This window comes from Heterocephalus glaber, unplaced genomic scaffold (assembly GCF_053883595.1).
Source record: "Heterocephalus glaber isolate CG9 unplaced genomic scaffold, H.glaber_assembly_v1.0 deba00001600, whole genome shotgun sequence".
Taxonomy (NCBI): Eukaryota; Metazoa; Chordata; class Mammalia; order Rodentia; family Bathyergidae; genus Heterocephalus; species Heterocephalus glaber.
The window spans coordinates 21,497,958-21,510,867 of record NW_028258372.1 but is presented as its reverse complement, the minus strand read 5'-3'; the positions used below and the strand labels follow the sequence as shown (position 1 = coordinate 21,510,867).

Sequence of the window (12,910 nt, the reverse complement as noted above, 5' to 3'; positions counted from 1 at the left end):
CAACTAAACTAAACCTTTGTTTTTCCTCAGAAACTTGTAATTTTACACTGAAATATATATCGATATACATCAAATTTACTTGATGGCAGGATTTATTTTAAAAAGCATCAAAGAGCATGAGCTTTGGGACTAAGCTGCCTGGATTTGAATTCTGATTGTACCCCTTATTAACTGCAGCACTCACTGGTCAGGTGGTTTTCCTACTCCACACCAATATCCTCACCTGTGAAATGGGGAGTAAGCGGGTCATAGGACTCTTGCTAGAACCCACTGAAATGCTTCATATACAGATTCTTGTGTTCAGTAAGTAGCAAGTTTCTTAATCTCTCATTGCTCAAATTTCCTTATCTATGATGTGGGAATGGTGATGGCAATAATTGTACTCATCCCTAGAGTTGATGGAGGATTAAATGAGTTAAGTATGTATAACCATTTAGGACTTAGCCTGGTACCTGTAGGACTCAGTAATTATAAACTATTAATATTATTCTCCTTTCAGGTCTTATCCTGATGAGACTGGGCCCAAGCACTGGCCAAGCTCCCGGTTTGCCCATGTCATGAAACTCCGACAGGCGGCCCTTCGAACTGCGCGGGAGAAATGGTCAGACTACATTCTGGTAAAAACTGATCCTTGATTTGTTTGCAACTGTTATCCAGAACGTGTCCAAATAAGTTGTCCAAAAACCAGGACCATGGGAACAATGAAAACAACCTTTGTTTAGACACCATCTCCCCAATAAAAGGCTCACAAGAAAATTCTGGTAACAATATGGTGAAGCCTGGATTTCATCTCTAACTCACTCCTGATAGACCAAATTCTTGAACCAGTTGATCTATTTTACGTAACACACGTAAAAGACTCTGAGTCTTTTTATTAGGTAATTCAATATAAATTGTCTCAACTTTTTGGAAGAATTTTAGGAATATGAGAAAATGAGTATATCAGAACACCTCTGAAGCTCTGTTCCCTTTTGCTCCTGGTATCTTGGAGAATGAAATCTCTGATTTGGCTTCCTGTTTGTTTCCAATTCTGCTGGGTTCTTGTAGAGAATTCTCTCCATTGAGAGGTTCCATTGTTTTCCCTGGTCCAGAAAAAAGCTGGAATTGATGATGATTGGAAATCAATGCATCTTCATCCTCGGTAAACCTGTCTCAGTTGGAAAGGAGGAAAGCTCACTAGGAGAAAATAGCTCCCTCTTCCCTGAAAGACATTTATTAAGTTTATGGACATCTGCTTTCACTACACTGTGATTCCTAAAGGGAATGAATACTTTTGACCCGTGTCCCTCTCCAGGCCCTCAGACACTCCAAATATCAGCCTAACAATTTATTGCATACATTTGTAACAAAAATGTTTCATAGAACTTTTCACATTGTACTGACAATATTTAACATTGTATGTAACTATTTGAATGTTATTGAAATATATGAATGCCAAACCACAAATATTTTAGTAAGCAATTTGACTTTTATAGGAATGAATGCTTCTGATGATTTTTAATTGTGATGAAAGATATATGACATAAAATCCATCATGTTATCTGCACAATTCAGTGATCATTTATTTCTTATGGTAGAATCTGTTACTACACTGTCTTCTATAAGTGAATCAATGTTAACATGGGGCCCTGCAAAGAATGAGAATCAGAGTTAATGTAAACTTCTGCTAAGAAATTCATGCCATTTGGCTAATATGGATTGATATAATGTACTTTAATTTTTTTTTTTTTTTTGGTACCGGGGATTGAACTCAGGACCTTGCACTTTTGAGGCAGGCGCTGGAACCACTGAGCCAAATCCCTGACCCATCGATATAATGTACTTTAAACAAAATTCTACTTGTAACTTTAAAATACCATTGATGGATCTGTTCTGGGCCATTCTGGCCTAGAAAATATAAATAGATCTGGCCATCTGTATGGACAGTGGACACTCAGTAAGTGTTTTTGAATGAATCATTAAGTATTTAGAAGCTGTTAATATTTTTTACTTAAGCCATTACCAAGGTTGGGTCCTGCTAACACCAATCCATTGCTCAGTGGCTCATGTAGAGCTGAACATGTGGAAGTTAGACTAAATGTATTATGATGGAGTGAAAGCCACCCAACTGCAATGGGGTAACTAAGGAGGATACAGATACTGGTCCAACGTTTCATGAGCCTTTAGATGTGGGGATTATTCTTAAAGCTATTACTGAAAAATGCCTTTGCACTTGACATTTCCTTTTCTTCCCTTAGTTCATAGATGTCGACAACTTCCTGACTAACCCACAGACTCTGAACCTAATGATTGCAGAAAACAAAACCATTGTGGCACCCATGCTGGAGTCTCGGGGCCTGTACTCTAACTTCTGGTGTGGAATCACACCTCAGGCAAGTGTTTTGGTTCATGAATGAGATTTAACAAGGCAATAGCATCTCCCTTACCCTTTTTCATGTTTCCTCCCTTGAAACATGCAGGTTACTAGAGCAAACATTTCAGAAAAGGAGGTAAAGCCAGGTCTAGAACCCAGTGGGCTCCTCTATAATAATTATCAATACATATTGGCTTAGAATCTCAAAAGTAATCAATAAAGCATGCTGGGATTTGTATCCTCCCTCCCCCAATTCAGAAATTTTAAAAGAAAAATTACAAAGTTACCCTAAGAGCACTGTAGAAAAACTTAGAAATGGAAAAAAAGTAAAACTACAACAATGTCCATATGTATCCCTACCACTGTAAGAACACCATAAAGAGAAGTTTTCATGTTTTTAATAATTATATTATCATTATAGGTACACTGTAATTTACTTAATCTTTCTCTTAGTTTGAACAACATTGTTTGCAACTTTTAACTATTATAATGACATCATGATTAATATAAATGTTTAAATTTAACATTATTTCCTTAGGATAGCTTCTTTTTTTTTTTGTATTAAATTCTTTTATTGGTACATTGTAGGTATACAACACAATTAGATTTCTCATTGGGAATTGTACTTTTATATAATACATCTTGGTTATTTTATCCCCATTCCTAGCCCTCCCTTCACGTCCTCCACCCTTCCCTATTTACAAAGACTTTATTTCCATTTTTTCCATTTCTCAGCATTTTTCTTTTCCCTTCTTTCCTTTCCCCTGCCCCTCCCACTACCCCTACCTCTTTGTACCTTTTCTTCCTATTTCACATTATCGATTATTCATTCTAATAATTGGCACATTTTAGATATACAATATAATGACATTCATCATTGGAAATTTGCACCTTTACATAGTCTCTCTTGGTTCTTATTTTTCACCCTTGCCCAGCCCTCCCTTCAACCCCTCCAGTCCTCCCTATTTACAAAGATTTTCTTCCTATTTTTCCATTTTCTCATATTAATTCCATTCCCTTCTATCTTTTCCCCTAGCCCTCCCACTTCCGTCCCCTTTGCCCCTTTTCTTCCTATTTCACATTGCCTATTAAACATTCAGTCCTTATTTACACTTTCAGTTTCTCACACCAGAGAAACTATTCAGTATTTACACATGTGTGTCCTATTTATTTCACTTTGAGTATCGCCTCAATGTGCATCCACTTAGCTATAAATGTCTCTAATTTCTCATTTTTTATGGCTGAGTAGTACTCCATTTTATAAAAAACCCACATTTTAATTGAGATGCCAGCAGCATACTTCATAGACCTCGAGAAAACAATCCAAAAATTCATTTGGAACAAGAAGAGACCCAGAATAGCAAAAGCAATTCTAGGTAACAGAGACATGGCAGGGGGTACCACAATCCCCAACCTGCAACTATACTACAAAGCTACTGTGATAAAAACAGCATGGTACTGGCAAAGAAACAGACCAGAGGACCAGCGGAACAGATTAGAAGATGCAGAAACAACGCCAGACACACTCAGCCATCTCATCTTCGATAAAGGAGCCAAACACCCTCACTGGAGGAAAGATAGCCTCTTTAATAAATGGTGCTGGAAAAATTGGGCTTCAGCTTGCCAAAGATGAAAACTAGACCTGTATCTCTCACCATGCACTAAACTAAAATCAAAATGGATTAAAGATCTAAATATTAAAATAGAAACTCTGAACCAGTTGCAACAGAGGTTAGGTAGAACCCTTGAAGACATCAGTGTAGGAAAAGATTTTATGAACAAAACCTCAGTTGCCCATGAACTAGCACAAACAATCAACAAATGGGATCTCTTCTTATTAAAAAGCTTCTGCACAGCAAGAGAAAGCACCAGCAGTGTGAAGAGACAACCCACAATGTGGGAAAAAATCTTCACCTGCTCTTCCTCAGACAAAGGTCTACTATCTCGAATCTATACAGAACTTAAAAAGATCAGACCTCCCAAATTTAAAGACCCAATCCAAAAATGGGCATCTGAAATGAACAGACATTTCTCAGACAAAGAAGTAGAAATAGCAAATAAATACATGAAAAAATGTTCAACATCACTGGTCATTTGAGAGATGCAAATGAAAACAACACTGAGATTCCACTTCACTCCAGAAAGAATGGCTGATATCATGAAATCAACCAACAACAAATGCTGGCAGGGCTGTGGGGAAAGAGGAACCCTGCTCCACTGCTGGTGGGAGTGTAGACTGGTGCAACCACTGTGGAAATCAGTATGGAGATACCTCAAAGAACTAGGACTGGAAATCCCATTTGACCCCGCTATTCCACTGCTGGGGGTCTTCCCCAAAGAATTAAAAGAATCATACCACAGTGATATATGTGCACCCATGTTCATAGCAGCAGTTTGTAATAGCTAAAACTTGGAAACAGCCCAAATGCCCATCAACTGGAGACTGGATAGGATAGCTTCTTTAAAGTGGAATTACTGAGTCAAAGAGCCAAAGCATTCTGGTAACCTTAGACAAATGTTGCTACACATTTCTATAGATTCTAATGATTAAAACTGACATGGTAGCTCATTTTTCCAAAATTCAAGTTAAAAACAGAATATGAATTTCCTTCATTTTTTTCATATAAAATCTTCAATGTCTAGAGCTCTGTTATGGTGAATGCTTATGGCTGTTTATATTTTTATTCTTTAGTTAATGAATTAGCTTAATTAAACTGATTAAATATATATATCAGATCATGTGGAAAGGAGTCACAGCCAAAAATTCCGCCTCCCTGTAGGAGTCACAATTACTTTCCTTTTCTCTCTTTCTCTGCTTCCTTCCCCCACCATCCTCACTCCCATGATGCTCAGTGATTCATTATTGTCATTAATTTTTCAAGTTTCTCATTCCAAGAACATTGTCCCTAAGAAGCTAGAGCTTTCTGTTGATGTGGGTCCTCAGGCAGCCCTCTGAAGACTCGGAGGTCCCTTATCCTGTGGAGGAATGCTCATCAGCTGAAGTGTTAGGAGGAACAAAGAGTTTAAGTATGGACTGAGATCAGCAGCTAGAAGACCATAAAATTGACTCTAAGACTAATGTCATCTCAGTCTTCATTTGTCATCCCCCTACCTTATAACATGGTTAGTGTTAGTGTTAGCCATCGGGACACTGCTATACACACAGAGGACAGTCACCGAGCCAGAAGAGGCTGACTGCCAATATAGAGTTGCCAACATCATGTAGGAATGCACCCATAAAGGAGTATGTGTGATTAAAGATTACACAAGACTTTATGTGTCCAAGGAGTATTGTGCCCTTGTCAAACTTGGCATTTAGTCCATGAGTCTTCCATCACCTACCCCATTTTTAAAAATGCCTTTTAAAGCTTTCACATACTTTTAAGTATGATTTGATGAGATGCATCTTCATCTTTTCTGGAAAGAACTGAGCTTTGTTCATAGTCCAGTTATAAGCCGTGTCCCTGGAGTGTAATCTCCTATACTAGATTCTATCCTCCATGAAAGCTAAGCCTGGAGCTGTCTTATTTATTAAATCACCACAATTTCCCACAGTGCCTGGCTTATAGCAGGTAGTCAGTGGGTATTTGTTGAATGAACAGCTGGGTTTGCAGGAGAAACAAGCTGTGTGATGGCCTAAGTTGTTCAAAACCAGTGTGTTTGAGATTATAAAGAAAAAAGATTGGTTGTCCTGTGTTATTGTACAGGTAGCAATTTCAAAAGGTGAATCCTTGAAAAGTATGGAGCCATTGCAAGTCCACCAGACTATCAAATAAATAAGTGCACTGAAAGAGGCCCTCATTTGCATATCTAATTAATGTCTCTGATTAAAATATTTTACACAGTGTAATATTTTAATACTAGCCAATATTTGTTGATACTTTCTTGGTGCTAGGGATTATTTCAAGTACTTTACAGTTTTACTTGCTGGTTTTTGCAGAAAACCCTGCGGAGTAGGTATCAGCATCATTCCTGTTTGAGAGATGAGGCAGTAGGCACAGCAAGGCAGTGTCATCTGGCCTACAGCTGTAGACAGTAAGGAGCTGAGGTGGACGTGACCTCACCCATCTGACTAGAATTGTGCTCTCCACAGCTCCGCTCTACCATCTCCTAATACTCATACTTCATATATAATCATAGGACAACATATAATACACCTTTGTGAAATTATTAAACCAAGAGATTATGCTGACATCAAAGTTATTTCTGATACAAAGATCCTTTAGGTGTTGTTTTATATAGAAATTGCATTTCTTGAGCTCATTTCGAAATTCTTAGGCCAAGATAAGAGGAGTGAGGGTGACTTTGGTGATTTCTCCTAACTGATGATGACTTGGGGGAATCTGCCCAGCCGATGACTGGGAAGGAGGAAGCCCACAGATCAGAGAACACAACCCACCTATTTGCTCTTTTACAGGGCTTCTATAAACGGACCCCAGACTACCTTCAGATTAGAGAATGGAAGAGGATGGGCTGCTTTCCTGTCCCCATGGTCCACTCCACCTTCCTAATTGACCTCAGGAAGGAGGCCTCTGACAAGCTGACCTTCTACCCCCCACACCAGGACTACACCTGGACTTTTGATGACATCATCGTCTTTGCCTTCTCCAGCAGGCAAGCAGGTATTGTTTGTGTTTGGTTGTACGTACAGCCACCATAGAAACACTGAAAATGATTAGCTCCTTTGTTTTGGACTTCTTATTTTTTTAAAAAAAACCCAGCAGGGTACAGTGGCCCATGCCTATAATCCCAGGACTCCAGAAGGCTGAAGCAAGAGGATTCCAAGTTCAAAACCAACCTGGGAAGCAAGACCCTGTCTCAAAATTTAAAAAGGAAGGGGATGTGGCTCAGTGAGAAGGCCCTGGGTTCAATCCCCAGGAGCACAATCACTCTATTAATTCCCATCCAGCAAAAAATGACTTCCTTTTCAGGTAGTGTTAGAGGCCATAAATTGTCTGCAATAACCATACAGGAACTGTCAGTGTTGCTGTCCCTGTGATCACTGATGACCAAGAACCAAGACTTCCCTGCCCTCAGAATCCATTTTCTTTTGGGGAACTGACAGGAGGGGGAAGCAGTAGGGATGACATTGGGAGTCAGGAATTTGATTGGTTCTCTATAGTACTGAATGCATTGCTGTTGTTGACTATAGGAGACCCTTTATTAATTAGAAAATTGTGATAGAAGCCCAAAACAACACTAGCAAAATCCCAAGACTTTAAAAGTGGAAGTTTATTTCTTCTTTTAAAAATCTGAGCTGCTGTCATGGCTTTGTTCCACTAAGTTTTTGGAGAACGAGGATCCTTCTGTATTGTCTTTCTGCCCTCCATGGTCAGATTCTTCATGGTCAGGTTTAGGTTGCCTCACCACCATCAAGGCAGGAACAGAGGGAGGACATGCTCCATCCCTACAAGGGTACGATCCAGAGACTGAACTCAGCACTTCTGTGCTAATCCCCTCAGCCAGAACTTGGGAAGAGGACAACACTGGGAGGGAGGCTCGGAATGTCATCTTTATTCTATGAGGTCATGGGCCCCAATTCTCTCACTCCAGAAAAAAAAGAGGACAGATATTGGAGGTGGCTAGAAGTCTCTGCCTCCATCCCTATGAAAGGAGAAGAAGCTAGACGTCTTTGTGAATCCCTGGGAAAACATTTCCAGTGGAATCTATATATTTTTTGAGAAAGACAAGCAATAGAAAGGATAGGTTGTTTGTTTAGGTTTTTTTCACCTCCACATGAAGTCAGGGAGGATACATACTCACAAAAACAGTTCAACAGAAAGATACATGGCATTACTAAAGTACAGCTTTATTAGAATAACTCAAACCTTCCCGATAGAAGTCAAGGCTCGTTATCAATGTGCCAGAAATGTACCACTTAACCACTAGCAAAACTAGGTTTAGAACCAAAATGATGATAAAGTAAACTTAATGTGGCCATGTAAATTAGGGCAAGACAGATTTTTCTGAAGACCCCAAGAAGTGGGGATGTTGCTGGCAGATAAGAATGTTAATGCAAATTCAACCTACAACTCATACATCAGGCCTATCTAAGTGCCCCATTTGCCAGTTGTAGATTTGTTAAAAATGGGGCCAGGGATTTCGCTTAGTGGTTCTGCCACCTGCCTCAAAAGCACAAGGTCCCAAGTTCGATCTCCAGTACCAAAAAAAAAGAGGAAATGTGTAAAGCTGATTTTTTTTTTTCTCTTGGTTGCCAGAACAATTTAGACCAATTGGCCAGGTATAGGCATTTTTTAGGCCTACATTTTTTTCAGGGACAAAGCAATCCTCAGGTGGACTGGTGTTTTCATAAAGGTTCTTGTGTCGACATTAATGGAAAGGTTTGTTTCATGATTTACTCTAACTTCTCCAGGATAAAAGCAGAATCAAGGCCTTCCTGTTCCTTCAAGTTGTGCCAGTCCTTTTGCTTCAGAGTTTGAAGCAAGGATGGTCTAAGTGAGTGATATATTAACAATTACAACGACAGTCACTGCCTGACAGAGTCCTCTTTTATGACCACTGCACAAGGTATTATTGTAACCTGTGCGCTAAATTATGATGACGTATTTTGGAAAACCAATACCCGAATATTTGAGCTGGAAAAGTGACATAGACTGAATAGGAATGTTTCACCTCTGTCTTTGGCTTGGCCTGTTCAGCAGGACTTTATGCTCTGACCTCCCAAAAGTCTTTCCAGGACATTGAAAGCAGGTGTGGAGGCTCAGAGCTCTGGCCCAGGCAAAAGCAGGTATGGAGGCCCAAGCCCAGGTGGAAAAGGAGAAGAGAAGACCAACCCAGCTAGCTCTACCTTTCAGCCTAGGATTGTGTTAGCCTCTGTGCTGGTTGGAGAGTTGAGAACAGTGGGGGAAAAATAGGCAGTAATGATGACAACAGTGAATATAGAGGGCCACATTGGTGTCACAGACCGAACAGTTGCAAGTCAAGACAGGAAATAATCACAGAAATTTGGGAGAAATTAAAGCTATTTCCTGACAGTAGTGTAATTCTGAGGTAGTATTTCACTGATCTCGAAGTATTTTCAAGACCAATATGAATGAGTCTCCGTTTTGTGTCTTGAGGCTCTTCCTTTCTTGGGTCCAAAGCAAAGCACTTCCCCTTGCTTTTGAAAGAGGCTGACATATAGCTAGTGTTCTTTGATTCTCACTTTTCTGAAAGTCCCTAGCTGTGTATCACCTATTGTAGCATCACTGTATAAAAATGCAAAAGGAAGCCAGGGGTCTGCCTGGGACTATCTTAACCCCAGACTTTGGTCCAACTTCTTCCATTCGGATGATAGCCTTTGCCACAAAAACAGACATGGATCAATGGAGCAGAATAGAGGATGTAGAAATAACCCCAAGCACATTCACCTATCAGATCTTTGACAAAAGAACCAAAACATGACCAAAAACATGCTGGAGGAAAGGTAGCCTCTTTAACGAATGGTGCTGGGAAAACTGACTATCCACATACAGAAGATCTAGACCCATATCTCTCACCGTGTACTAAACTAAAATAAAAATGGATCAAAGATCTAAATGTTAAGACTGAAATCCTTAATCTGCTGGAAGATAAAATAGGTAAAACTCTTGAAGACATAGGCATAGGCAAGAGCTTTCTGAACAGAACCCTAATTACACCAGAAATAGCATCAAGAATCAACAAATGGGACCATATCAAATTACAAAACTTCTGCACAACAAAGAAAGCAACCAACAGAATGAACCTACAGAATGGAAACAAAACATTTGACATCTATTCCTTGGATAGAGAACTAATATCTAAGTATATTTTAAAAATTCAAATACTAGACTTCCTCCCCAAAATAAAAAAACTCAATCAAAACATGGGTAGCTGAAATGAATAGACATTTCTCAGAAGAAGTACAAATGGCTAATAAATACATGAAAAAATGTTCAACATTTCTGGCCTTTAGGGAAATGCAAATTAAAACAACACTGAGATTCCATCTTACTCCAGAAAGATGGCTGTCATCAAAAAGTCAAATAATAACACATGCTGGTGAGGCTGCTGGGATAAAAGAACCCTTCTACATTGTTGGTGGGAATGTAAACTAGTACAACCACAGTGGAAACCAGTATGGAGATTCCTCAAAAACCTAAAAATAGAAATTCCACTTGACTCAGCTATTCTCCTTCTAGGTATCTTCCTGAAAGAGTTAAAGACATCATATCACAGTGAGACATGCACACTCATGTTTGTAGAAATACAATTGAATATAGCTAAACCTTGGAAGTGGTCTATATGTCCATCAATGAATTAAAAATGTGACATTTATATACAATAGAGTACTACTCTGCCAGAAATAAGGGTAAACTTGAGTCATTTATAGGAAAATGGATGCACCTTGAGACCATAATGTTAAGTAAAATAAATCAGACACACAAGCTTAAATATTGCATGGATTTTTATATGAGAAACCCCAAATATAAATGAAGAGCAAAATAAAAAATAGAAAATAGGAAATAGGGAGATAGATCTTTCTCAAAAGGTAAAGGAGCCAAGAGATGGAGAGAGGGGGAGAGACAGAAAGAGGAGATGAAAAAGTAAGATGTGTTGTGTACATGCACCAACTCCCCATAAGGAATGTAATCATTATGTACTGAAAACATGGGCAGTGCTAATAAAAGATGAAAGTTGGAAAAAAAATTATAGCTATTACAACATACGAGTGATGAGTGAGAGACAATCCAAGTGTTTTGGTGAGCTAGACTTGGCAGCCCATCTGACCCAAGAAGAGAGCACAAGGTCAGAAGCGAATCACTGTGACTATAAAGAAGCTAATGGCCAGAAGTTACCTCCACGTGGCCAGTGATCTGGGCTCCATATCATAGCCACAGGAATGCTCCTTGTCCAATCATCTTTCAGATATCTACTGTGAGTCAAAGGAGGCAGGAATCGAAAGTGATATGGAGACTGCAAGCAGTTCTGCATCCAGGACCTCACTGGTAATGATCAAAAGAATCTCCATTTTGGGCAATTCCTAGTGATTAATGGCCCCAAGGGTAAGCTTCTGAATCCTGAAATGGTAAAAACCCTTGGCATTGGCCAACAGGGACAAAGGTTTGGCTTCAATGACTTACTGTGAGGCCTTGGACAAGTCACAGCTTTTATTATTTTTTATCATCATGGGTAGAGATCATTGTATCAATCTGTGGTGTTAAGGTGCTACATGAGTACAAAAGAATGATATCTAAAAGCGAAGACTTTCAATTATACCATTCAGTTCTCTTTTTCAAAGAAAAATTGTTTTTCACAGAGACAGATTTCACTGAGTGTACCAGATTCCTTCATAAACTTTATCTAATTATCAACACATTTCCCTTTTAATTTTTTATTTTTATCAAATTACTCATGAGTTGAAGAGTTCAAATAGTTACCTAAGGTTTATTTAAAGAATGGGGAATGGGAAAAAAAGAGTCAAGATATATTATATACAGATACAAATTCCCTATGATGAATGTGATCACTATTTAGACCAATAAACTTAATTAATTAAAAAAAACACATTGGCAACAGGTAAAGAAAAAAAAAAGATGAACAGTTTCCTGTACATCACTCCAAAATCATTTCTCTCTTCCACAAGAGAGAAACCACTTTTACCTCTTTAGATGATTATATTAATATAATATTTATATACCTGTTTCTAAATAACATGCTTGTGTTGCTACTTCCTTAGTTTTTGGCTTTCTTTAGGCATTTTCTCTGCTGATTCTCCACTTCGGGAAATGAGGAGTTATCTCCCTCTCTGCCCTTTGCTCCTGCCCCATGCAAACTCATTCTTCTCCTCCCTTGTCCTCTAAGTATAATTTAGGATAGTGTTTTTGTTGTTATAATCACGTGAACCTAACTCCAAGCTCAGCCATTTATAGACTCTAACTATTTTTTCTTTATCTAAATAATTATACTTCCCCCTTTTGCTTAGTTTTATTATTATAAATACAATAACAAAGTAATCGCTAATTTTCTTGAGCTCCCCTCAGATTGTTCACAACCATCAGATGTACTCTATGGCATGTCTTGAAGATGTCCCTCTGGAAGTCTTCTGATATGCTCTAATCTAAGAAATGTCAAAGCCATCAACCTGGGTCTCATTTCTCTTCTCCCATGCATTGACTTCTGTTTGTGTCCTAAGATTTTTTCACGCATTATAATTCTCTTCTCCCTCCTTATCCTTTTCTTTATCTTCCTCTTTCTCCTCTTCTTCCTTCTCTTCCTCTTCATCCTCCTTCCACATCATCCAGTCATGGAAAGTAAATATTTTATAATCTTACATGTCTGAAAATGCCTTTTCTGTGTCCGATTACTTGATGGCTACCTGAGCTGGGTATCATATTCCCTTTTATAAAAGCTTTGGAAAGTTAAAAATGGTTTACCTAATTCAGTTAGAGAGGCATCCTAAATATTAAATCTTTCTTCTACTTCCTGAATTTATCACTGTTTTGCAAGAAGGTGCATTGGAGTTTGAAGTTCACCGTAAGCATTCATGTTGGCAAATAGCAGAGCTAATAAGTTCATTTGGAGAAAGCAAGAGAA

The 12,910-nt window shown here is 38.7% G+C and overlaps 1 protein-coding gene across 4 annotated transcripts in view; it reads left to right on the top strand.

Annotated features, from left to right (window-relative positions):
* Positions 1 to 12,910, top strand: part of Colgalt2 (collagen beta(1-O)galactosyltransferase 2) — a 106,095-nt gene that overhangs the window by 62,099 nt on the left and 31,086 nt on the right. For all 4 annotated transcript variants that reach the window (XM_087194428.1, XM_004862801.3, XM_004862800.3 and 1 more), the window contains exons 3-5: positions 500 to 617; positions 2,238 to 2,372; positions 6,771 to 6,975. In XM_087194428.1, coding sequence (XP_087050554.1) covers positions 500 to 617; positions 2,238 to 2,372; positions 6,771 to 6,975 — 458 coding nt within the window. The remainder of the gene's footprint in view (positions 1 to 499; positions 618 to 2,237; positions 2,373 to 6,770; positions 6,976 to 12,910) is intronic.